This window comes from Branchiostoma lanceolatum, chromosome 6 (assembly GCF_035083965.1).
Source record: "Branchiostoma lanceolatum isolate klBraLanc5 chromosome 6, klBraLanc5.hap2, whole genome shotgun sequence".
NCBI classification, from domain to species: domain Eukaryota; kingdom Metazoa; phylum Chordata; class Leptocardii; order Amphioxiformes; family Branchiostomatidae; genus Branchiostoma; species Branchiostoma lanceolatum.
The window spans coordinates 9,778,023-9,805,155 of record NC_089727.1 but is presented as its reverse complement, the minus strand read 5'-3'; the positions used below and the strand labels follow the sequence as shown (position 1 = coordinate 9,805,155).

The 27,133-nt window shown below is 41.2% G+C and overlaps 2 protein-coding genes across 2 annotated transcripts; one reads left to right on the top strand and one right to left on the bottom strand.

Annotated features, from left to right (window-relative positions):
* Positions 1 to 348: 348 nt before the first annotated feature.
* On the top strand, positions 349 to 22,006 carry LOC136436496 (sister chromatid cohesion protein PDS5 homolog A-A-like). The gene is made up of 34 exons (XM_066430499.1): positions 349 to 550; positions 1,996 to 2,106; positions 2,598 to 2,801; positions 3,200 to 3,286; positions 3,649 to 3,746; positions 4,306 to 4,432; positions 4,905 to 4,985; positions 5,927 to 6,067; positions 6,456 to 6,571; positions 6,769 to 6,863; positions 7,136 to 7,281; positions 7,654 to 7,796; positions 8,031 to 8,144; positions 8,915 to 9,014; positions 9,246 to 9,294; positions 9,800 to 9,939; positions 10,492 to 10,707; positions 11,271 to 11,361; positions 11,636 to 11,705; positions 12,079 to 12,205; positions 12,835 to 12,990; positions 13,238 to 13,306; positions 13,671 to 13,807; positions 14,436 to 14,559; positions 15,412 to 15,616; positions 16,096 to 16,210; positions 16,700 to 16,832; positions 17,132 to 17,254; positions 17,593 to 17,649; positions 17,877 to 18,205; positions 18,739 to 18,849; positions 19,312 to 19,539; positions 19,799 to 19,982; positions 20,222 to 22,006. The coding sequence occupies exons 2-34, from the start codon at positions 2,005 to 2,007 to the stop codon at positions 20,252 to 20,254; spliced, it is 4,251 nt and encodes a 1,416-aa protein (XP_066286596.1). The 5' UTR covers positions 349 to 550; positions 1,996 to 2,004; the 3' UTR covers positions 20,255 to 22,006.
* Positions 22,007 to 22,600: 594 nt separating this feature from the next.
* Positions 22,601 to 27,090, bottom strand: LOC136436500 (alpha-(1,3)-fucosyltransferase 7-like). The gene is made up of 2 exons (XM_066430505.1): positions 26,303 to 27,090; positions 22,601 to 25,232 (listed from the first exon to the last, which is right to left on the bottom strand). Exon 2 carries the CDS (start codon positions 25,071 to 25,073, stop codon positions 23,703 to 23,705), a length of 1,371 nt encoding a protein of 456 aa, XP_066286602.1. The 5' UTR covers positions 25,074 to 25,232; positions 26,303 to 27,090; the 3' UTR covers positions 22,601 to 23,702.
* Positions 27,091 to 27,133: the final 43 nt, after the last annotated feature.

Here is a 27,133-nt window from a genome sequence, read left to right as displayed (position 1 = left end):
AAGTATATTTTTCTGAAAAGATGTAATCATGACATGATAAGACACAGTAAATGAAAAAGCACTTCCCAAGGATCTTTGCAACCAGATGAAAAGAAGATCTTTGAAACCTCCGCTGTGATTGGTTATATCTTTAAGCGTCTTAATATAAACATATGTGGACTTTTACGGAAAGACTCGCAATATTTCACATTACAGAGCAATAACTTCATTTCATTTGAATAATACTTACAATAAAAATTCATTAAAAACGACAGAAAATATCCCCGAGCTTGGAATGTTTGTCCCTAATAGAGGTTCAGCTTTGTGCAAGTGACCAATGAGAGTCGGTCTTTCATATGGGACTGTATAGCATTATTTCGCGCCATTTTGATTCAAAGAAGTGGGCCAAGATTATTTACATGTCCGTCGTAATCACTGAAAAACACGTCTAATTCGACGACCAGCAAGAGCACACCCGGGTCATCGAGATTCGGATTAGCTACCTCATCGAGAGAGGGTGCTGCGGCGAGGTAAAGTTGAGAAGAATCGGACCAGCAACACATGCAAAAAGGTAAAGTTGCCGAGGTTTGCACACACACACATGAGCTCCATGATTGATGATAGGTCCTGTCGGGAAGTGGGTTGGTTTGAGAGCTCCCTGGCGTGAATGAGGCTTATCACACCTCTTCAGACAGATCGAAAAGGAAGCCATAAGAACAAAGCAAAACAGGATGACTGAAAATGTCACGATCTGTCAGAAATAACCGGACTAGGAGGTCCCTTCGCTCGTCATTATAACCCACTGGTCTCGCAGTGGAATTTTTACAGGGGGCATTCGTGCACAACGACATTTCAGTCACACATTATGCTCTTTCTTACATTTCCCAAGACGATAACTTACCACAGAAACTCCTTTGTTTTCAATTTGGCAGGTCTTAAGTTGTGATTTGCATCTACTCTCATGTAAGAGGAAATTCTGACGAGAAATATTTTGGTGAAATTTATTTGGAGTTGATGAAACCAGATATATAAAGTCACTGACATGGCGCAGGGCTTCAGTCTGGAATGGTTTTTGTTTACACTCTGGTGTTTATTCCTTAGTTATTATGCAAATTTTAGAGCTCAAGAATGCTTTAATTCAATGAGTTGCTTGTGTTATCATGTGATAGTATTGTACATAACAAAAAAGCCCTGTCTCCATCTTTAGATTGCCACATCATAATTTCACTCCGATGCATTATCGAATGGCATCAAACTTTCAATCAGTTTCAATCAGTTTCATGTCCTTGAAGATCCTAGAAAAAGTAGAGGGTTTCTAAATGTTTTACCGCCAAGACGTGTTGACAGCAGGATTTTTCGTCATTTTATGTGGACGATGTGCTGTCACCTGTACTGTGATTATTATCATATTAACCCCTAATGATCCTCACCTTTATATATCTTGGCCAAGAAGATATGAAATCCATATTCAGAACGTCCTTACCCTGAGGCCTAACCCTAACCCAATTGTACAGGTGATGGTAAAATGTCCATAAATATGAGTGAATCATCCTGGCAGGGGTTCAGCTAGGTGGTAAAACATCCTTATAAACTCTAAGACAATGTGCAAAGCTTGCTTGAGGCATTGCAGGTCAACTAAATGAGGATAACAGTGAAAATAGTGCTTGAACAAAGGCTGTGAAATATGAAAAATGACCCCATTCAGGAAATATGACCTTTTGAACCTTTGTGTGATACACAGGGTGTCACTGTAACAGCTTGTCATAGTTATTTTATGATAATGTATGATATATGAATTATGATATCATATACATGTATGATGATGATAGCTACATGTATGTCTTCTGGTACACCGCATATGGATTTTTGCATTATTCACAATATCTCATGAACATGATATTTCTCAACCAACAAGGTTGCCTTCTTTTCCAAACAGTGCTTTGCTAGTAAGGTGTGCCATGTTCTTGAGGTATGTAGATCATGCAAACTTAAGACTTCTTCTGTATTGTTCTACAGGTTGCAGCCATGCCTTCCCGAGGTCGACCTCACCTGAAGGTGGTGTACCCAGAAGGCGTGAAGGAACTGTCGGAAGATCTGCATAAGGATGAGCTGATCAGGAGACTCAAGGTAAGACTTACAGACAGTCTTATACCTGTACAATATTAATGATCTTCAAGTTTATTTTGTTGCCATTATACATGTAGTCGATTCAAAATGACCCTTTTTGTTGTCCCTGTATCTGGGATCTCCCCAGAAATATAGAGCAGGCTAGGATAGGGGCAGGGGAGGGTGCCAAGCACAGGATACATGTGGTATTGGAGGGAGGTTTGAAGGGGGGCGCAGCTGTTGCATTTTGCCTTTTCAAGACACGAATGGAAGTCATTTCCTGCAACTTCCGCTTTGCATCTTGTCTACAATTAATGAAATCTTCAGTTTTGAGCAAAATGACAGGCTTGGCTGAGAAAATATTGGAAGAAATACCCTTACTTTGAAAATCAACAGGATGGAGCTGGGATTAGAACAGGATGAAGGAGCGCCACTTTTCCATTCATCGGGGATATCCCTTCACAGTATGTAGTGAACAGATCATTTGTCACTGTATTATTAACATTGCACAGGTCCTGGCCAAGACGTTTGCGGACATGGACCAGGATCAGGAGGAGGACAAGCAGCGCTACGAGCCGCTGTCGCTTCACCTGGCATCGGAACACTTCCTGCACCACGAGAGCAAGGACGTGAAGCTGATCGTGGGCTGCTGCATCGCGGACATCTTCCGCATTTACGCTCCCGAAGCGCCGTATAAGGATCCCATACAGCTGAAGGTGAGAGATGTCATTTGACAAAATTGAAAGATTTCAACAGGGCACACCACTTTGATTTGTTTGTTGTTGGGTTTTAAAAGAATATTGCTTAACTAGAAAATCAACATAAACACAGGCTGAGGAGGAAATCTATACTAATTTTAGGGAGGTAATGCTAGTCATATTCAAGTTTTCCTTTAAGCCCTTTGTTCTCGATTTGTACCTCTTAATTGATTTTTACTATGAAATGACAGAGGAGCAGGGAAATTGATTGCTATGGCCGAAGTAGTCATGAATACAGCTTATTAACAAGAATTATTTTGAGCTGACTCTCTGACTTAGTAATGCTCAATTTGCATATACACTTTGTGTGATTTGTATTGTATGATGCTGAATCCACTTTTTCTGTGTTTTTGCAGGAAATTTTCCTGTTCCTTGTTAAGCAGCTGAGGGGTCTTGAGGACATAAACGGAGCTCTGTTTAAGAGATATTTCTACCTCTTGGAGGTAAGAAAATGTCCTGTACTTTACAATCTTACAGCAGCCATTTGACACTGAAATTGAAATTGTGGCACAGATTTATAACATACAAGTTATGTATTAATGCCCACGTTCTTTAGTACTTCAATGTATTTGATTTAGCTTTCCTGAAAAAAAATCAATTATTACCTTCTACCCTTTGATAATTAATTTTCCCTGAACACTCATTATTTACCATTTCATTTCTGTCCACCTGAGCAAAGCATTAGAACTACTCATTATTTACATATCCTGGTATATCAATTCAATATTTGATGGAAGGACCAGATGTTTGTTACTAATAGTTTCCTTGCCCATATCTTACAACAATACTCTGCCATCTTCTCCAGAACCTATCCTGGGTCAAGTCGTTCAACATTTGTTTTGAACTGGAGGATTGCGGAGAGATCTTCAACCAGCTGTTTGAAACTCTCTTCAGCATTGTACAGTAAGTTTGTTGCTGTTTTTGATAGTTTTAGGGCTCTGGGCTGTAGGGGGAACTTAACTGTTCCAGTATATGTCAGTAATACATGTACTCCTATGGGAAAACGGAGAAAGATAAGGTGTCATTATTTCAAGAATCAAAACTTCAGACCATAAGAACTTACCATTAAATGCTAACCTGATCTCAGACAAATTCTATGCTAGTCTGCAAATAAACCCTCCAATTAGAGCATTTGGTCCTTTAGACTCCAAACAACCATCTGGCAATCATTCCACTATCTCACGAGGGTGCGGAAAACCCCAAGATGGAGGAAGATAATTTTTTCAAACTAATTCAACACGTATAGAGTCTTTCCTACCATAGCCACCCCTAAACTGCCCAGATTTCACAAAAAATCCCACCAAGACAGGGTTTTCAATGGTTGAAAGCCTTGTTTTTATTTGCTCTCTCACTGTGGGGTCTAGGCACAGGCACCAACTGTTTAATCATGACCCAGCCTTAGTTGTATTACACTTTCAGTGAATGTTACTGTTCCCACAATCTCTCTGCTCTCTGTACCCAGTCGTGGCCACTCCAACAAGGTCCGAACCTTCATGTTGGACATGATGTCTCCCATCATCACTGAGGGGGACTCTGTGTCACAGGACCTGCTGGATATCATCCTCATGAGGATCATCGAGCCGCAGAAGGTTGGGAGTTTAACCTTTAGCACACTGAATTAGCTGTTCGGCACCCATTCTTTCTCGGTTACAGAGTTAAGTAGCAGGGAGAAGGTTAAACTTTCAAACTTGTTGTATTTTTTAAGGTTTTAAACTTTTTCTCCTTTCTTATATGTACTCTAATTATTTTTGGATGTGCAGTTCTCATTGGCATTTTGTATTGTAAAATATGACAGTAAAATTGATACAGTGCTGTTGAAAAACGTTACAGTAGTTGTCTTGCAGTTTTGTCAAAATGCCATATGCAAAAACTCAATCAGTTCACAGCTGTAAAGAACAGTTTGTAGAGGCTTAGTAGAATATTTATAATCTGGTATGTAAGAAACTAATATCAGCTGCAATGTGGTGATTACAGTTACTTCTTCTACATTATGAATATGATAAATCAGTTTTCATGAGATTTGTACAAAATGATTGATATTTTATGTACTGTATCTTACAGAGCAAGCTCCCTGAGGCCTATGAACTGGCTAGGGACTTGATCAAGCGGACTTCCCAAGCCATCGAACCCTATATCCAGACTGTGAGTACATAACCACATTGTCAGATATTCTCTTTAAAGCATGTGTGTGTGTTGATGATTTAAAACTCAAACACTTTATGCACAAGATGTACACAATGTTATTTTGTGTTTCTCATAGGCAACTGTCAGTCAAAAAACTGTCAATATATTTGTGTCTACCTTTGTGTTAAAATTTGATTACAAGGGAATGACAAAACCAGTTTTAGTCTTAACACACAATTTAGTGATGTCCCAGCAGTGTTTCCGCCAGAGGGCCGTCTTCTAGTCAAATGACAGCCTTATATCGCTTTGGACGGCCTGAACTTAGACAGAGGCCGTCCTCTTTAAAAAAAAAAAGACAAACTAAATGCTGAGAAATCGGGGAAAAATACGAGAGGTAGGCATAATTTCTTTGTTTTTCTTTGTTACTGCAGGCGTGGGGACGCTCTATATCGTTGGACATTCACACTCTTTTGTTTGTTGCTATTGTTATGCTTGCGAAGAATCGATGTTGGTGCCTTTGGCATACGGTGATCTCATTAAAAACCCGTTTTTCAAGACTCAATCGAAGAAAGTCATCGAAGAAAACAAAGAAAAACGTAAACAAAACAAGAATTTCGCCCGTGCATTTCAGCCTCTACGTCGTGATTTGCTGCGGTTCGCCTTCATTTCTGGCCGCATTCGACACAATATATATTCCTTTGAATATTTTTCCGTGAAAATTCTCTGTATGTACCGTAGATAAATCATATTTTTCGCTATGAATTCACTTAAGTCATGACGCTTGCTCGAGTCGCAACCTGTCCCGAAATTTTCGCGGTACGGTCAGTTAATTTTCGCGGTACGGTCAACAAATTTTCGCGGTACGGCCCTCCCCAAGTGGACGGCCTCTCAGTCGCGGTCTGGCGGAAACACTGTGTCCCAGTATCTCTCCCCTGATCTGTGTCCTTTTTGAATCATAGTTCTTCAACAATGTCCTTGTGTTGGGGAAGACGTCTGAGAGTGACGCGTCCGGACGGATCTACGACCTGATCTACGAGCTGAACCTGATCGCGCCAAACGTCCTTCTGTCTGTCTTGCCACAGCTGGAGTTCAAGCTCAGGGTCAGTAGGGACAGTGGGATGGGAAATGGAATGGTTTATTGGCTAGTATTAAGAATTTTGTTATGGACAGTGTTGGTCAGATCTCAATGTGTCCCTTGAACAGCACTAAATTTATTTGATATTTCTTACAAGGAATTTTGAGTATTTAAACCACTGAAGCACTATTTTTCACAATTTGATTACCAGAATTCTGGCGGTTTGCAAAGCTTTATGGCACAGTGACTGTTAATGACCTGATGAAAATGTCACAAAGCTTCGGTTTTTATCTTCTAAGGGAGACGAAATGATTGACATTGTCAACTGTGCCAGTGTCCTGAGCAGTACTAGCTATAAATTCTGAACCTTTTTCACATCAGCTTTTTGGTATGTTTCCTATATCTGTCTACAGAGCAATGATGGTGATGAGAGGTTGAATGTGACCCGTCTGCTGGCGCGCATGTTCTCAGACAAGGAGTCACAACTATCTTCTCAGAACAAGCCTCTGTGGAACTGCTATCTGGGAAGGTACTGTCATGTTTTATTCGTCTTTTTTGGCTTGATTTATGGAGATCATAAGCGAGATATTCAGTATTCAGTTCGATTCTTTAGTTCTTGGCACATTGCAAGTTTGTGGAAAAATGCAGTCAACACAATATTTTTCAAAAGTGTATTTTTTTAGATATTGTTAGTTTAAAACCCATTCTTTTTGTTCTTGTCTGCAGATTTAAGGATGTGAACGTGTCAGTTCGTGTGGAATGTGTGAAGTTTGCAAACAAGTTACTCATCAACCACCAGAACATGATGGAGGAAGTGACAGGTAAGGGACAATTGTGTAGCACAGGTAACTTTTTTTTGGCAAGGCCTCAGGGGCATAGGCTTTTCTCATTGACACAGGGACTTCATATTCAGGGTTATCAAACTTTACATTTTGAAGTAAAGATATCTCAAGATACAAACAGAGCCAAGTGTACCAAATGAGCCAGTATTATGCTCAGATGTGCTCAGATCTTTGGAAGTTGTTTTGATTAGGCTATTTCTTGCTATTTAATGCACAAGAAAAGGTTGACATTTAATGTTGCTGTTTTATAGAGCAACTGAAAGCACGTTGCCATGACCCTGACGAGAGTGTGCGCTACGAGGTGGTGTCGTCCATTATCAAGGCGGCCAAGGAGAGCCTACGCAACGTGAGCCAGGAGCTCCTGAGTCTGGTGCAGGACAGGATGCTGGACAAGAAGGTACAACAGATTTATTTTCATTTTACAAACTTGTCTTAGACTTTCTTATCAAGCACACTTCTGTTGTAGAGTCCTACTAGCACTACAAGGGCATGACATCACTGTAGATTCATGCAAGTTTGCAGCACTTGAATGTCACGGCCCCAGTAAAAACAAGAGTCTGCAGTATCTTTGAGTTTGCAGCTGAAACAATGATAGTAACACAAACACCTCACAGGTTTCAAAATTTACATCACTAGTAAGAGTTAAATATCATCTGTGTCAATCAAAGAAATTATTTAAAGCTTTGTTTTAACCGTTTCTGTGTCATTAATTCTTTCCCTCATTTTAACACTCCCAATGCTTCAAGGTTCATTTCTTGTCGTGTTCCAGTTTAAGATCCGTCGCGAGGCGAACCAGGGTCTGGCGCTGATCTACCGCGAGCACTGCACCACGCCTGGGCAGGAGGACGAGATGATTAGCTGGATCAAAAACAAACTGTTACATGTGTACTACCAGACCAGCCCTGAGGACAGGTCTGTAAACTAGCCACAGTTCTATACCATAGAACAAACTTTTACATGTGTACTACCAGACCAGCCCTTAGGACAGGTCTGTAAACTTTATGACAGGCTTTAAGAAAAATTCTGAAGATAATTGTGTTGAAAGTATCCCCATGTGACAGGTGTGTTTTTCCATGTTTAGGCTGCTGGTTGAAGATGACTGTTGAATGTATACCCATGTGACTGTGTGTGTTTTCCACCCTTTAGGCTGCTGGTGGAACATGCAGTGACCCACTGCCTCGTTCCTTACACTATGGACACTAAGGAGAGGATGAGACGACTCTTCAGGCTGTACGCCACTCTGGACGAACATGCTGTCAAGTAAGTAGTGTAGCACTGATGGAGCAATCACTCAATTATTTTCACATACCCCACCTTTTCAATTCACATCAAGGCCACATCAATTTATTTTCTTGGTTAACAGAATAAGAAAAATTTTTAAAATGCTAGATTGGAAAAACAACGTGGAAACAGAATCTCAGAGGAATGTTTTTACTTTGGTGCACACAGTATCAGGGAGTGAACAGGGTCAGGTGCAAGTTTTCACCCCAGCCTTCTGTTTTCATGATTTTTTTGTGTGCTAAAATTAAAAATAAAAGTCCATTTACCAAGAAATTAAATTGGTGTGGCCCAAGGTAGTGAAGTGCTGTTTTTGTTTTGTCTTTGTGCTTTTCTACAATTTCCAGGATGCGCATTACAGCATTGCCATGCATCCTCAGTGCTGCTATTTTTGTCTGTCAGACTAGAAGGTTCACAAAGCAGTATGTGTAAAGAGGTGAAGTCTGCCTTTTTGTTTTGTGATGATATTGTGTTTTTTATATGATTTAATCTGAAAGTTTGAAACTATTGTCTTACCAGCAAGTTTGTAAGTGCTTAACAGAAAAGTCCCTCATGACCTCAATGAAAAGCGGCCTGCGTGCCGATTTGAGCTTATCATGAATAAACAAAGGTTCAAACAAACAAAAAAATCAACTGATGATAGGGAATACCAAATAGAAATGACATAAATGTTGGAAGCCATTGTTGTATAGTGCAGTAGCTCTTTATTCTGGCCATTTTTCTTGAATGAGGCACTGTTTTTTGACCTGTAGGTCGTTAAACGAAGTATTCCGAAGCCAGCACATGTTGCGGAACCACATGAAACAGCTCCTGGACCTTCTGGAGGAAGATCCTGCAGGGGAAGAAACTGAGGTAAGATTGGAAAGGACTTGGGTTGAAAGCCATGTTGTATTTACTGTCTTATGCAAGCAGATTGTTGCAGAAAAAGTTTTGTAATTTCATTGTGCCATTCAAAGAGCTTTATTAGCTTGTCATAGCTTTACGATATAGATGAAACTGTTATATGTTTAAATCTCAACTTAAGACTGTGTTCATCATAGCTTAGACTGTGTTGACAACTTGACATTCTTGTTTAATCCACAGGTTGAGGAAACCAAAAAAATGATTGCTTCCAAGACCAATCTTCTTGCAAGTAAGTAGTCTGTATTAGAAGTGGGATACCATTGTCATAAAGAAAGGATGGTACAGGTTTTCTTTAACAGTAAAAGAAAAAGACTTGAACTTCATAATCTTATATCTGTCCTTGAAATTTGTTGTTAATTTTTAAGTGATCTGTTTTCGGTTGAATTAATCTTGTTATACATTATTAATACTTGACTAAGCACATTGGAGATCGACAGACTGATAAATAATGTGTATTTGTAGTGATTTTTTAATGTTAACTTTTCTGTGAATCTTGATTTGGTTTGCTGCAAAAAATTTTAGACAAAAAGTCGGCAGTCCCGTTTATGAGGGAGCTTCAGTCTCAAGCGTCAAACCTCTGCATGTAAAAGAAGCCAACACACTTATCGAGGGGTGACCCGGTGTGCTTGGCTAAAGATGCAAGCCATTGCGAAGCCGCATTGCCCTTCTAGCTATTTCAAAAAGCAATATGTTTCACATCAATTGAGGATGACTGCTTTGCCTCAACGTTTCAGGGAGCCTGTCCGAGCCTTCGAAGGCCCAAGAGCAGGTGAAGAAGTTTGTGGACATCCTGGGTAAGGATGAGCGCATCCACGGCTTCATGCAGACACTGGTGGATCCTAAATGCACCTGTGAGAAGGCACCAGACACTATGGTATGTCTGGATTATATTTGAACATCATTGTATACTTCATTCAGTTAAGTGATAAGGGGGGAAAATGACGTCTTTTGATAAATCTGGTCATGAAACACAGTCATGCTTAGAATAAAGTCAGGGCTGTCTCCAGCTTTTTTTTTCCATCTCATTGTTTGGGGGCTCATGTTGTTAATTTTCGTTGTCAAATTTGTTATTTTAAGCTTAGAAAAGTACATTTTCATCAATTTCATGTCATGAAGTTCGGATTTTTTGGACAGACGGGGTGAAATTTTTATCTGTCCCAACAAGCAAATTTCCATCCAGGGACAAGTCCTGAAGACAGCCCTGGATACAATTCACTCTATCACAAATTAAGTCTTTGTATCAAACAAAACTTGTCTTGCCCAACTATACCGTGTGTCCTGTACTAAACTGCTGTGACATTTAAAACAGGATTGAAAACATTTTAACTGTAAGAATTATGTCCACTTTTCCTGCATCTTTGCACCAGAAAATAAAATCTTAATTTGTTCAATTTTGTTCCTAAATTATCATATTTCATTTTTACAGAGAGAGATTCAGAAGAAGATCGGCCACTTTGGTCAGAAGGGTCCGGCCAGTCCGTTTTACGACACGGTGAAGAACCTGCTGGAGAAGGTGTCACCGCTGATCATCGACCCGTCGGCTGTAGACCAGCTCTTCAGGCTGCTGAACGACACCATGGAGGGCCTGGGGGATGACGACCTGGGCGACTCCGGCCAGGAGAGAGGCCTGCAGCTCATTCTGGTAGGCTGACAATCATAGAAAACTGTAAATGCCTTTACTTTCGTGGTAGGAGGGAAAAGGTCGTGTTTTGAATTAGTGGTTGAAACAATTCTGTAGACTGGTACAGTAGTCATATAAGAAGACATTTTCACAGGGTCAGAATTCTACAAAAGTAAAACCGCCATGAAAATTTCAAGACTTAGAGTGCTGTTGATTATGAAATGTTGTTTTTCTATGGTTGTTTTAATCGCAAACCTAAAACACTGCAAATGCCACCTTTTGCCTCCTACTGTAAATTTAGTCCCCACAAATTTAAATCAATTTATTGCATGGAGTTTCCTATACTTGATTGTAAAAATCACATTCTTTGGCACCCCTATATACAATGTGAGTGTTCCCAAAAAATTCACTCTTTTTTGAAGTTTTTATTTTTTAACTGCTTTGCGACAACAACAGAATATCTCTTCATTTTGCCGTATTTCGTACATAATGTAGTCTTCTTTTTGTCTGTGAATAGTTATCTGATAGCATTTAACGGTGTATTACTGCTGCAAAATACAGTCCTGATGTCTGTCCTTTTGCAGATGCTGTCTCCTATTTACCCTGAATCATTCCAGTCCCAGGACATCTTTGGTCAACTCCTCTCATACCTGAAGAAGGAAAACACAATAGTTGGTAAGTCAGAAAAGTGTTTAATCTGTGTCATTGTTTTGTGAATAAGAAGTCAAAACTTATATCTGTAGTGACTACTAGACTAAGTATTAGGCCTTGGAAAAATGTTGTGTTTCCGGTTACCCGACCGACCCTAGCAAAAATCTTCCCTAAAATCTATACGACCGACAAATATAAATTGTGTATAAAGAAAGATCTTCTAAAGTACATTTTGTGAGTGTAACACCTGGAAGTCTGAGACGTTGGTGTTATTCTTATGTTTGTGTATATCTTCCAGTGGATACAGCCCTACAGATCTTCAGCAACACTGGGGCAGTCATAGAGGAAAGCTTCCCTCAGATCAAGTCGTATGTATTATCTCTTGTGCTCATCTCATGTGTACATGTGCAGTATGTTATATTTCTATATCCTTACTCATGTGAAATCAAACACAAGTTTACCCAACCAATTTTGAAGATTATACAGTCTCTTTCAAAAAGACATATTTTGGCATTTTTACGGTATAGCTGTTTAAGATTTTTGTTGTCTTTAGATTTTTTTACAGTATAGTTGTAAAAAGATTTTTTTTTTGTATCTTGATATAAATGACATTGTTTTAGGAAGTATAAGTGTTTCTTTTTGTTTAGGTGTACCTTCTTGTTTGTTTAGTTGTTTTCTATTCCTGTAATCCAGAATGATAATCCCACTCCGATATAGACATGATAAATTTCCTTGCTGCAGAGCCCTTCTCCCCGTGTTACAAGCCAAAGCCAAGAGCGGCACCCCACGTCAGGCTAAACATGCCATCCGCTGTGTCAACACCATCTTCCCTGGAGTCAGGGACAGCATCTTCAATCAGATTTTTGAGGTTTGTGCCTCCTATTTGTTTGCATGATTCTGTATTATGGATATTACATTTAGTTTTCTACCAAGTCTGGTGCTCTAGCACTCTGAAGTAGCCGTTTGGCACCCGATTCCCTATTGGTTACAGAGTTAGGCAGCAGGGAGAAGTTTAAGCAATATGTAGTAGAAAACAACAACTCTGGCATACCAGCTTGCAATCTGCTATTCCTGCTGTACTCTTCACTTGGTTAGGGCTGGCCAGCTGTCAGCCAATCAGATACTCCCTATCCTGTGGTTAAAAGGAAAGTAAGCAGCCAATCATGTCGCTTCCTGCAGTCAGGAGGCGACATGATTGGCTAGTGACTTGAGCACACAAAAAGTACAGGAAATACTTCAGATGCTCATTATCTGTATAGCTGACATATGAAATAACACCCCAGTTTCGCAGGCACTCGGCCCGGCTGCAGCTGACTTTGTTGCACTGAACAACCTGTCACAACCTACCTTTGCACATCTAGCTGCAAGTGTTGTACGTCTAGCTGCAAGTGTTGTTTAAAGCTATCTAGTGAGAATGCCCCTACACTACTTCTTGGTAATGAGTTCCACTCTACCATAGTTCTAGGAAATAACAAGTTGTTCTTTGTTCCCTGACAGCACCTGAGGAAGAAGCTGTCCTTCAACTCGACCAACTTCCTGACAGCGCTGACGTCTATGGGCCACCTCTCACTGCTCGCACCTGAACTCTTCTCACAGCAGATGAAGAACTTTGTGGCCAAGTTCATCGTCAAAGACCTTCTGATGCAGGACAGGGTAAGTACACTTGTGGCGTTGGTGTGGCGCAGCGGTTAGAGCGAGGGACTCAGAACCAATAGGTCCCATGTTCTATGCTCACCATGCCCCGTCAATGTGCTCTTGTGAAAGGCACTTAACACAACTTTCCCTGTCGGTGGAGTGTGCGATAGATAGATGGGGAAGAGTAATGTTAAGAAGAAAATTTCCTTACGTTTCTCTTGCCACTATTCTTATTCCATTTGTTGAGATTCTTGTTTTGTTCCAGAAACAAAGCAAAGTGACCACCTCGACCTGGTGTGAGGATGACCAGGTGTCTGTAGAGACACAGGCAAAGGTGAATGCTACACCACATGTACAAGTGTGATACCAGCACTGACTAGACTCCTTGTTGGACTACATCACTAAACTGTTAGGACTGCAGAGCCAAGCTGTTATTACTGTTGGACATTAGCCTTCGTTCAGTAGTGTCGCACAGGGACCTTGCTTTCAATTGTATTGTCAGTAACTCTCGCGTCATATTAACTTTTAAACATGTCGATATTGATGATTGTGACTTGTGTTTTAAGTACCGTATGATTTTCATTGAGGTAAAGACTGTTCAGGCGCAGTTCAGTTTTTACTGCAAGGCTGATTTGTTCTATGTTTGCTCAATAAATCAATCACTACATAGTTCTAACTGTTATACTTCTCTGCCCTAGGTGATAGCCCTGAAGCTGATAGTGAACTGGCTGCTGGGAATGAAGAGTAATGAGAACTCCTCCTGCACTTCCACCTTCAGACTGCTTCATGCCATGATCAAGAACAAGGGGGACCTCATGCAGAAGGGCGCAGTCAGGTACACAAGCATCTTGTGGGGTCGTGTGGCGGAACGGCAGGGTGTTCGGCCCAGAACCCAGCGGTCCCGGGTTCGAATCCCCTTATGCCACCGATGTTGTGCCCTTGGGGAAGGCATTTAACACGACTTTCCTCACTCCGCCCTGGTGTAAAAATGGGTATATTGTTCTCTGTATGTGGCACTGTTGAATAAGTTATGAAAAACTTGAGTGAAGTGCCACGTCGTCCTTGTATGTCCAAAAGTGAAGTAAAAAAAAAGCATCTACAGTGTTGTCACATTTAGAATCATCTGTGTTCCAGCAGGACAAAAAATGCAAGTGCAGCGACTTTGTGGTAGCCATCTTATATTCTTATAAGTTTTTTTGTAAAAGCTTGCTTCCATGAATTTCTCTGAAATAGCTCGCACTCATACTAAGTCTCTCTCACTCTTTGATTCTAGCTTTAGAGCTGTATGTATGTTTAAGAGGTAACTTGTAAGGTGGAGAAGTAGATATTTGATGTACTCATTGTTTTGAAGTTTGAAAAAGCTTAAGGTTGAAAAACCTGGAAACGACAGTTAACATTTCTGTTCTGGTGTTCCTGGTGATGAGAAAAGTTTGAAGTATAAGCTTGTGTGTTTCCTGCGCTAGCCTGCCGGAGCGAGCGCACCTACGGCTGGCAGCGGGCTGTGCCGTACTGAAGCTGGCCCAGGAGAGAGTCTTCGCTGAGCTGCTGTCCCTCGAACAGTTCCAGATGGTGGCTTCACTCATGAACGTACGTACTGTACTTTCAAAATAGTTCAAAATAATCTTTAATCTTTATTCATTTAAATCAACATGAGGGAAATACACATTAATAAACAATACACATGTACTCCTGAATTGCGTTGCTCTTACAAGTCAGATCTATACACACAATGCAAGTACAAAGGTGAAAACTGGACATTAAACACAACAACGCTATGACACAGTCTGCATTAGACTGTTGTACAGAAGGATAGTGTAGAGGAGAAAGAAGTTGTACAGTCTGTTGGTCCGAGCTAAGGGATACTAATTCCACCAGAGTTCCTTAAAGACCTTCCAGTGGAAGTAGCATTTGGATCTATCACGGGATACCTGTTTTTTTTACTCTGTGTATGGTGTTTTTGTTTTCGGTGTGTCTGTTTGTTTGTTTGTTACATTGGTATGTGTCCATAGTTATTTGAATACACTGTCAGTAAAGTGACAGGAAGTGAGTTGGAAGATGACCGCAATGGTCAGACTTGCCGGAGTAGCAGGAAGTAGAGTTCAGAGGTGGTGGGACTAGTCGTTAATCAATGACAGTCCAGGTTATGGGTCAATGGAAGAGGGTACTGATTCACGAGGAGGTATTGTTTTTAGTGTGTGTTTTTAGAGTTGTATATTTTCCATATGCTGGTTACGTTCACTGTAGAGCAATAGGAAGACTAGTGATCAATGTTAATCAAAACCTTTGCATGGTTGATTATGATTGGATGTACTTAGACAAGACATACGAGAAATCCTGAATATCATGTCTTCAAACCCCCTTTTTTTTCCAATCTGCTCCATCATATTCCTGCAAAAATCTGAGACTGAAGAAGTTAAATTGGTGTGGCAAATGTTTCAGGATTCCTGTTTGGAGGTTCGTCAGAAGTTCACCAACAAGCTGCACAAGGGGCTGATGCGCCTGCGCCTGCCCCTGGAGTACATGTCCATCTTCTCGCTGGCCGCCCGCGAGCAGCACCCCGGCCTGCGCAGACAGATCAAGGCCTGCATCAACAAGAACATCGCACAGAGGAGGCAGTACAGGCAGCAGCATTCAGGAGCACAGAGTAAGACAGTGGAGTTCTCTTTTACACAACCAGTAATGTCTGTCACCTGCTTACATTGCAATGCCTATCAGATATCTTCTTCAGAGCTTCTGGTTCCGATTAGTTAGTAACTGGGAGACCCGACGGTTTGAATCCGGGAAGGGTATCCTTGTTGGAGTCTTTTGTAAGGGACGTAAAATGGGGGTTCCATGTTCAAGGAGGTGCCTCGTGCACGTAACATTAACTTACAACAGCCTCATTACTCAGATGGGTACCTATTGGCTGTAATAATACAACATGGTGAATTATACTTTCTGACACTTAAATTTCAAGAATACAGTATGTACTAGTGTACAATAGTACCTTTGCATACATAACCCTACACTAATATCTAGGTGCACCCGCAGTTAAAAACTAGGCATACAGATTCAATTTTGGGTGCACAAAAGTTGCATGAACACCCAGTATATGGGGCCGTGATATGTGTGTTTTCTTTGCAGCTAAGCTGATGTCCCTGTTGCCAGACTACGTCGTGCCTTACACCATCCACCTCCTGGCACATGATCCAAGGTTCTACGACCGACAGAAGGTGGAACAACTCAAGGATATCAAAGAGTTAGTATCAGCTAGATTGTCCTCATGTTTTGTTACTTGATACAATGTTTTCTTAATATTTAACCTTCTCCCTGCTGCCTAACTCTGAAAGCAGTGCAGAAAAAGTCAAGGGAAAATTACCTGATGAAGAACTCAATGAAATAAATTGTGTAAAAAACGCCAGCAGGACATTTTGAGAACTTTTAGTGTGCGTAGTCTAGTGGTCAGTGACCCTACCTATGAACCAATCAGATTGTGCGTTCAAATCCCAGCTGTGTCGTTCACCCGACATGCTCTCTACTGGAAATGGTCGCAGTCCTTGGCACAGGACGTAAAGCTGTATAATTCCACTGTTTATTGTACTTGTGGAAAAGAGCTAGGGGAATTTCCCTAGTACAGCAAACCTGTAAAAGATGTTCATAGTATCTCGTCTTCTCTGTCAAGACCAGTGGAAGAGTAGCTCTTCGGCGAGCTAAAGTGGTTCAAGATTACTTGTTCACTTTCCTGTAGGTGCCTGTGGTTCATTATGGAGCCCCTCATCATGCGCAGTGAGAACCAAAACTACATCTTTCTCAAGAAGCTGATCGAGGTCATCAAGAGCACCAAGGATGCGCAGTGTCCGGAAAATGCTAATGCTAATGAGGTACAGAAAGTAGCTTTGGAAAAGAGTAACTTGTACTTAGGCCATGTTGATTTGATTATATGAATGACATCCTCCGGGAACTCTAAAACTGATGCGAGTGTGCAAATAATCAATTGCTAAAAAAAAGTTTGGGAAAAAAAAAGTTGCCTTCATTATGAAATCTATGTGGTCAGGAAGGTTGAACAAATGAGTAATTATGGAATTCTGTCACAGATATACAAAAGGCTATTTTTAGTCTTGGTAATAACATGTCATGTTCATGAAACTTATATACGTTTGTTGCCGTCTGTTGTGTACAGAAAATGTACGCTGTGTGTGACTTAGCACACAACCTGTTGGTCCTGAAGGCAACCAACGTCACATGGAAGGAGCACCCCGTCCAACCCGACCTACCCTCCAAACTCTTTACCAGACCTGACTTCGTAAGTAATGACATTGTACATCTTGAAATGTTCCTGGTGGTTTCATTTTTGTGGTTTTTACAGTGACCTCTGCACCAGCAAATAAACCTTTCCATTGTAGCACTGCTGTACTACAGAATGAAATATAATATTGTTTTAACCGCGAATTTGAAACAGAGCAAAGACCTCCTTTTTCCTTCTACCGCAAAATAAAACTGCTGCAAAGGTGAATGAATCAACTGTATCTTGGGGCATGTGTTTTAAAATGAGAACAGTCATAACCATAATGTTTAGACCAAAACTACCATTGTTTTGTGGAAACTTTTTGATGATTGTCATTTTTCTGCATTGTTCTACAGACACAGACACTGAACACCAAGTCTTACCTACCCTCAAACTTCCAGTGGACACCCAAGGTGAGGTCTAGACCTCCAGATAGTGCAAACTGTTCCAGTATTAAAATTTGTCTTTGCAAGATTTTTTGTTAACCCTTGTCCTGCTGGCAATTAGCATAATTTATGCACGCAAAGGCCTCTGGGATTATGCAATCCATCATTGTGTAACAATGATAAGTTGACCCCTGATCTCTTTAAGTTTAAACCATGGCGTTGTAAACAAGTAGTTTCTTCACTTTGTTTCCCAGAAAAAGACAGGCGTGGCAGCATTGATGGACAAGGACAGCCCCCTGTCTAGAGCTGGACCAAGGGTGTCGTCAGAGGGACCAGGCAAGAGGAACGGTTCCACAAAACAGCAGAGAGCAGCGAAGGAAGCAACGGAGGCGACGAAGAGAACCCAGAGATCGTCCGAGACCGCTGACGGACAGGAGAGAACAAGAGGTCGAAGGGCGCAGGGAAACAAGAACGAGGCGACGAAGAAGGGGACACAGCGGAAGAGGACCGCGGAGTCAACAGAGGAAGAGGAGAGTCCCGCGAAGAGACCAAGGACGGCAGCCAAGCCTGCGGCTAAAACAAGGTGAGGAGTTTTGAGTTGTGTTTTGCATGGTACAGTCTAACAGTCTACAGCCCCATCATGATTAATGTATGTACTTTTGTGGGTGTGGAGCCCCTCATCATGCGCAGTGAGAACCAAAACTACATCTTTCTCAAGAAGCTGAGCTGATTGAGGTCATCAAGAGCAGCAGGGATGTGCAGTGTCCGGAAAAGCTGCAGCTATTCCTTCCTTTCTGATATCGTAAGAGATATGGATTACTTTGCAAGAAGCTAAGAGGTCTTCGAAGTCCAAGTTTCTTTTAATCAATGAATAAATCAAGACTTGTATTTTTGAGGTGTCAAGCAAATTGTCAGCTTTATTTGAGTGAAATGCATATTTCCATGATAGTAAGGGATGTGAATCCATATTTTTTATTAGTGGGTCTGAAAGAGAACAGTTAAACTTAAAATTTACAGAAAAAAATGTCACCAAGTTTTTCATTATTGCAGTGTTTCCTGTAGGTATCTATGTAGGTTTGTTGTTATTTTGTGACTGAGACATGTTTGTAATTCTAGACTCAGGGGAGAAGCAGACAGACAAGAGGAGGAGGAGGAAGAGGAGGGCAGTGGGAGTGAAACAGAAGAGTCGGGTCCATCCAAGAAACCTCGCAAGGCACCAGCCAACAGGTCAGGTCATATTACATCCCATCTTAATTTTGTCCTGTAGGATCACACTTGCTATAGCCCCTATCTCACTGGACACGTGGCACGTTGGCAACCTCGCTGGGACCAAATTTGACAGAGCGCTCAACGAATTTCATTGATAGAAAAATAATCATTTATGCTTTGTGTCTTTTGTTGTCATACGTGTAGGTTTTGCATAATATTCCCATTATAAAGTCAATAGTAACATAGATACAATTTAGGACAGAAAGGCCATGGTTCCAGTGTGATAGGAGCAAATCCAGTTATCATCTGTTGTTTCCTGTCTCACAAGGGTTAGATGTGCTTGCACTTAGATGTCGTGGATTGATATAAGACCACCACCAGGTAGAAAGCTGGCGATACATGTGTGTGAATTTATGTCATTACATTTCGCTGTTTCTCCTGTGCATCACACTAAGTAAGCGTTCTTCCAACTTGGTTCAGGTCTACTGCTGCGGAGCGGAGGAAATCCAACGAAAACGTGACCCCCGTCGCCACCAGATCGTCCCCCAGGAAGCAGCCAACCACACGCACATCCCCCAGGAAAGCCAGCCAATCAGGCACAAGCAGAAGTCGTGGGGCTGCTCCGCCCGCGCCCTCCGGTTCCAGAAAAGGCGCCTCTCCCAGGAAGGCGCCCCCAAAGAAGGAAGTTGCTCCAGTCAAGAAGAATGTGTAAGTTGGGATTCAGTAGATTGTAGATAGACTCCATTCATACCAGGATTTGCGAGTTGGGATTCACTCAGTCACAGGATTGATCCCGATTTGTATGAAAGCTAGTTATATTGGTATGCGCACATTTGTACTGTTAACTGTCACTCCCTCACACATGTCTACTTAACATTAGATTTCCCCACTGAAATTTTGTTTAATCATTTTAAAAAAGATAGTCTACTGTGTCTTGTTTCAACAATTTTGTTTTACCTGACAACAGACGAAACGTTAGAAGAGCTCCGCCCCTCGCCGCCTCGAACGGCGATCTCCAGAGCGACGGTGAGTCTCCGGAGAACCCGAGTACTCCGGAGGTTCCCTCTCCAGCGACGGGGAAACCAGGAAGGGTCACGGAACCCTTGAAGAAACTGAGCAACGAAAACTCCAGTGCTGAGGACTCCCTCAATGTACGTCATGTGAATCACTTAATTTTACTTTGAATCACTCACAAATTCAGCCTGGAATTCATTCTATTCTACCGCCAGTCCACTCCTCTAGTCGCTTCCCGCGGAATTCTGCAAGTTGGTAACCTTTGGCGGTTGATTTTCTTTTTGTGTTTTTTACTTCGGTCGCTCTAATGCAAGTTCATGAAGCCGCGTCTAGTGTAATCACAACATGGAAAAAAGTCTTCTCTCATATTTTGCAGGTAAAAAGAGGAAGACCCAAAAGGAGACGATGATTCGAGCTGGCTACCCCCGTCCACTTGTGTTACAGAGCTCTACAGAAGCCTGGTCCAAATAGCTAGACACAGTTCCTAGTCTACACAGTAGCTAGACAGTTGGAACAAGTGGTGTAAGTGTAAGCTACACAAGATCACACAGCAACAAGTTTCTAGATCCCTTCATACTGCAAACATTTCCAGATCTGTTAAAAAGTACATTGAGACAATACGAGTCATGGACGACATGTTTTCCTATCTCACAGTGAAGAAGTAAGAAAAATAATGTGTACATGTATCTGACTACCCAAGAATAAGTGACTGTACATAGGTAGCCTAGAAGTTGTTGAACTTACAAGTATTATACATGGATTCCAACCTTACAAATTGCAACTGATGTACAGTATTGAGATATTCGGTAATCAGAAATGTTCCATGTAATTGAGATATGAGTAACTAGCTCTAATTTTGTCTAGTTTTCGTTAGTTTGTAACTGCAGGAGGGGTAGATTTGCCACCTGTTCACTCAATACTTGCATAACAGAGACAAAAATGCTTTGACTTCTTTACTATGTGTTTCAATGCTCAAGTCTGACTGTCATGCCATTTTATAAAGTAGAAGGACTATTGATAGAAGCAATAACAGGTATATTTTGTTGAAGCAGTGATAGGTAACTGTTTAGTTAGAAGTTACAATGACAGGTAGGGTTCGATGGTGTTAGTTTGATTACGTTCAGCAAAACTAGCAATGTAGAGGCTGTTTTATGATTCTTTTTAACACCATCACAGGAAGCTTTATTTGTGGACAAAAGTGTTCCGCTGCACTTGACTAAACATCGCAACAAGTTGTGTTATGTCATTCATGCAAAGCCTTCCATGACTTGATGCAAAAACAGCATATAAGCACTTTAGATCTTATAATGTGGGGTTATAGAAGTGATGCCACAAGAAGGTGTTTACTTCTGAAGTTGAGGGCAGCCAATGTCGATTGTTTTACTTTCTATAGCTCTTTATTTTGTACAGAGTCATTCAGAAGACTGCTTGTATCTCTTTATTTCGCACCGGATTCAGAAGAGTCAAATTATCTGCCATCTTGCATATAGCTCACTGACAAGGTGTCTACTAAAAACAAAAAATTACAAGCAGAAAAATTAAACTTGTGAATGCCCTCTCCCTATGCAGAACATGTTTTCTTTTGTTACGATCAATTTTTTTATAATTTTTTTGGTTATCTGTGATTGTACAAGCAAGTGCTTTGAGGTTTGTACATAAAGAGTTTGTACTTTCACAATCAGACAGTGCTGTTTGTATTCACAATCAAGTTGGGAAGAACACCTCCACATCATGAGTTTGTACTAAAATCTTTTTTAAAAGGATTCCAAGCTTGGGTTTATAGCGATGTGGCATAGTTCTTGAGCTCAGAAGTTGATAGTTGTTGGTGTCATATGACCCGAGTTTGATCCAAGTTTTCAAACACACCAACTCTTGACACAAAGTCTTTATTGTTTAGAGAGAAGCGTTTGCTACAAGCTTCCACTGTAATAGCAAGTCATTTTCATAGTGTACAGTTTAGAGGTACCACTGATTAAATAAGTGTTTTTTTATATAAAAAATTCTGTAACTTTGCCCTATATGTGAAGGTGGTTCCTTCTTACTGCACATTTGAATAGAGCACATTTGTAATCCACTTCAACAGTTTGTGTTTCAGCAAGTCTTGCTGTTCCATTGTTCTTTACCGTGCCTCACAGAAATAAAGTTACTTCACTAATGCAAAGGCTTTGGGAGTTTTTAGTGTTTGATGGTAGTTTCGTAACACTTAAAAGTTTCATCCATGTAGTAACATGCAAATTGATTCACATGCTTTTAGCAAAAACCTCCTTGCTTTTAGGGGGCTCTGTACTGGCTATTGCAGGCAAAGATGTTGCGCCTGACAGTGGGGACCTCTAGCGGTTGGTGTAATATCTGCAGCAATTTGACCATCAGTTGCTGCAGTGATGTTTGTTGGTCGCTAGTCGGAGTTTTTGATCTGTTAAGTTTTTTCAGAAAAATAAATCCGCCATACTAATTCAATAGCCTGACGAATCGCGCTTCTAGTGGCAAACCGGTCCTGTGCCCGCCACCCACCTAGGTGGGGCTCAGTAAGCTCCAGCCGAGAGCTTGTGGCTTTTCACTGATGTGATTTCTCAATACACAAAATGAGATGAGTATCCCAGTAAACAGTACGTTTGCAACTTATTGTTCATTTAGTACGTAACAATTTTAATGCATTTAGTCACAACTTGTCCAGCCAAAATGCTACAAACTGGGCAACTGAGTGACGACAATATAAGCATGTCATCAAAAGATCACACATGAAAATCAAGAGAAATAATGCGTATCCAAAGCCCAGAATGTTTATTCATGAAAGAACCATTAGTATACAGTAGACCTTTATTACTACATAGCAGTGATCTCCAGCAAACTTACCACCATTTACGGTATACTAAATGCTAGCTAGCTAATGCATGTAACGTTAGTTACAGTTCAGGCAGAGGTTGGAGGGGTAGATAGCTATAGTTATCTTCAGTCTGCTCTGCTTTCTGACAGTCGTTCCCTTATGGCAGAGTATACTTGCCTCCATTGCCAACCCCGCCAGGCTTTTCTGATAGCCACTCGGTTCTGATGAATTGCCAAGATCTTACTCGTTCGTGCTCGAATCCGGGGTCTACAGGGGAGGCTAGCACGAACCCGCGGTGAACGTTTGAATAAAGTACTTTTCATCTGAACTGAAATGCGCCTGTATTCCTCATTACCAGAGCCCCTATACCGCTTTTCTTACAGCTGAAAATAATACACCCAGGTACGAAAATAGCCTTTCATTAATACTACAAGCTACTTTGAACATCCTTGCATCAATGAAGCTATTCAGCCAAAAAAAAATCTCAGTGATAACTGTAGCTAGCTAAATACCAAATATAAACACCATAGTAGCAACTATGACCTAATAACCGTGTATAAGTTGGTGTTGACGGGAGTGTCCTTGGTTCCATTCATCGCCATCTTATTTGCATGTTAAATAGCTGTCACACTGACCAGACGTATCAAACGGGTGATTATTTTTTTTACAGATTCTGCAAAACCTCATAAGTAACAAGTTCCACGACCTCATATCTTCGCCATGTGATTTAACCTTCATGACTGACGTATTATAAATGTTTCTCATTGATTATATAAGGTCATTATTTCACAAATGTAGTATATCAGTTGATCTTGTCAGTCAAAATAACACAAATTGTCCAAAGTATGAAACTCTTATCAAATAATAGCAAAGAAGGCTATTGTAGCTAGCATTTTCTGAGTGATGCAATTGTGGCCCTGATTTGCATAATTTATGTTTGATGTTCTTGAGCTTACAGATGCTACAAGAACACAGCCGCTCCCGACTCCACGGCACAACCGAAAACATAACCTTCTTGGTGAAGGTACCTGAGTTAGGGATAATGCACTGCAACCGATTCGTGCCTAATATTAGGTACTATGACCATAGGTTCACAAAATTCGTAGTTTTCACCCCTCCACCACTTGTCAATGTCATTATAGACCTTTCTCTCCGTGGGTCTCACATGTACGAGTTTCTTACATAATTCACACCAGTCCCCTTCATAGTCGGGTAGGCTCTTTGGAGGGTTGGTTTTCCAAGCAAAATACTGCATATACTTGTCTTCGTTCTTGCTTAGATACATCAAATAGTTTGCCAACGCTCTAGGGGATTTGAAATCTTCTACGTGGATAAAGGAGTTAGATGGAACAAATCTCTCGTAGTCGCTCCTCGGTGCACCTAAAACAATCGGTACAGCATCATGTTTAAGGGCATTAACCCAGAACTTCTCTGTTATGTATTCTATGCATTTGAAGTTTTCAAATGCCAGGTAGAATTTGTACTGGCGTAGATGGTCCGAAAAACAATTCCTCCCTTTCCCACCTAGACCACAGTAGTCCTTTCCACAACCGCCAAACACGTCCACTTGGATGTACTCCATGAGTTCAGTAGCGTAGGCAAACCGAGACAGGTGTTTGTAGCAATTACTCACGTACCATATGACTAGTTTATCGTTTTGTTTGGGGTAATGTTTTCCTAACGTATCTGGTCGTTTAGCAATGTCATGATAGATGCTAGTGATGTGACCCCAGGGCATGTAGATGTCTGAATCGTTTCTGTAGGTCATGGTCCAGTTGAAAACGCCCCCATAGGAAACCCAGTCGGTGTGTCTTGTGAAATGCGGGCAATCTGGGGTACGCATTATCCAGTGCTGGTGAGCAGGCCGTGGCTGAGGGAACCAGGATCTGTTGTAGACGGGAGGCATCGTCCGGAACCAAAAGATCACGGCATCCGCATCTGCAACCTCTGTGCGATCTTTTGTAAATTCACACTGGGGCATAGATGGGCATGCCCGCGGAGGCATCCAAATCGGGGGCCATGGGTTCCACACAAGGATTTTCTTCCTGTCTTCTCGTGTCTTCCTTGCTACCTGTGCGGCATCTTCGTTCCAGACGGAATAGAACTGTGACGAAGGGTTGGCAGAGTTCGCAGAAATGAAATAAATGCCCCTGGGGAGTGCTGAACGCTGAATGACGGTCACATTCTTAACTCCATAGTGCATATCTTGGATTTCCTTCCTGTGAGTAACCGGGGGGAGATTCGAGGTTAATGAAATTTCCGCTTCATATCCAAGATACAGCATGGTTAGACTCAATGCTACAAGTATCGTTACAAGTACATGTTGTATCCCGCTTGTGTTCAGGAAGGCGCTTGGTACGCGGGTAGTTTTCCTCCCATTCTCCATTCGAGCCGGCCGTTCCATCTTCGAATTCGTATTGTCGTTGATCCTTCGGATGACACGAATCAATCAATGTCCTTTAATTCGATGAATGGTAACGTTAACAGATGTAGTTATGGTTTAGTGAGGGGTATCGTGACGTCCTATACTTGTATGTATACGGCGTTGTCGAAGAGTCGATGCCTGAAAGAAGAAACAACGGATCATTACGATTGATTGCGGTAATACAAACGATGATTAGAAGAAAAGCACTCCCATTTCTCTCATGGCCAACGACCAGTAGTGGTAAGGTATTGGTACGGTACTGGGAGTGCCATGATGTCCGTCCGCCCAGGCAGGTTAGCGCCATGGTGTAACAGGTTTACCGTGGGTTCACCTGGATACCAGACCCCCAATCTCTAAAATACATGTGTTTTCGTGCACACACCCACACGATACATATTTCAGAGATTGGGGTCTGGCATCCAGGCTATCAATTAGCTAGCTCCAGAGGGGCGAAAACTTGAAAGACCAGAAACATCACTTCTTAGTACTTACTGACTTAGCAGACTACACAACGGGCACCCATAAGTTGTACATATAAATCCTCATCACTAACAAAGTGGCATAATTTCCTTTTTTGAAAACTGGCGAAAGTGGATACGCGCGAGGATGTCGTTGAAATCCTTGATAAAATCGATCAGAGCCAAACGCAAACCCTTGAGCTGAGTTGTAAGTCAGAAAACAAGACGTCACCTCGCGGGAGCTGTGGTACTGCACTATGTGTGGGTGGCCAATATGGATGAACCAATCCTACTTTTTCCTCTCTAAAATGTACAAGTAGTGACTCTTTGTGAAACATGGACGGAAAAATTTCGACCTATATAGTGATGACTGGCTAAAGTCCAGAAGTGTCTACCTACGTTCTTGCAATATTGTAAACATGTAACATAAGGAGCTGGTGTTGTCTTAGCCAGTCTATGTTTTACAAAGTCGCCAGGTTCTATAGATTATGAATGAATAACTACAAGAGGAACGATAGAGTTACATCAATGACCATCAATAACATAACTGATATGTTATCAAATTTGAAGTGGAAGCCAGTTTAAACGGGGACATGCTCAATTGTAAACTTTTCATCATGTACAAAATGACAATCAGATCTAGACAACATGCGGATTTAACGTTTATATATACATGTAAATCGTTTGCTTTTCAAAATACCTGAGCATGTCAATCACTAGTATTGACGGTAAGGAAAACTAAGAACATACCGTCTTTGTACAAATGACGACCACAGAGACAGTGAGTACTCTTCCGTCTTGACTTGGAAAAGCCACAGTGTGGAAGAAGATGGGAGCGTGTAACGTTATCACCTGTCACAGACTACTAGCATAGAGCCGCGATTGTAAGAGTCGTCGAGTGTATTCATCCAGACAAAACCGGTTCGGCCAGTTACCGGCTGGGTTTTTGTTCTAAAAAGGGACTCTACCGGTATTGTCTTGCTTTGGATGAATGACTGGATTGATTGATGAATCTGCTTTACCTCATACCTGTAGGAGTTATCGTTGTTTTGATAGTCACTTTCGGTCAAACAATAAGAATGAAATGTGCGTTATCCAGACTTCTTTGTAATTGTAATAGGTGTTCATACTTAGTAACGTTACATGTACCAAACACCATAACAGCAATAATTTTCTATTATGGTATAAGATGTTTCAAACACCTCTACTCTAAACATTTACCACCATCAAAGGATACACATGTTTCTAGTTGGCCCTGACTGCCTGATGGAGAGGTGGCCAACATGACCTCTGGCGGAATACCTGCGGCACTTATCAACTATTCTAGTTCATGTATATTGTATACCGATAGACAGTCAACGTTTGAAATTATATTGACATCAAATTCTTCTCATGCCAATCACAAGCTAGATTTAATTATCAGCCAATAAGGGGAATGTGGTTTCAAAAGAATATGATCATAACGCAAATTCATGGCCACAAAGCATGTTGGCTCTATTCAAACTGTGATATCAGGTAGAATATCCAATTCTCTAAGCTGAAAAAGTGTGAAACCCTCAAACACTAGTATCCAGCTAATCT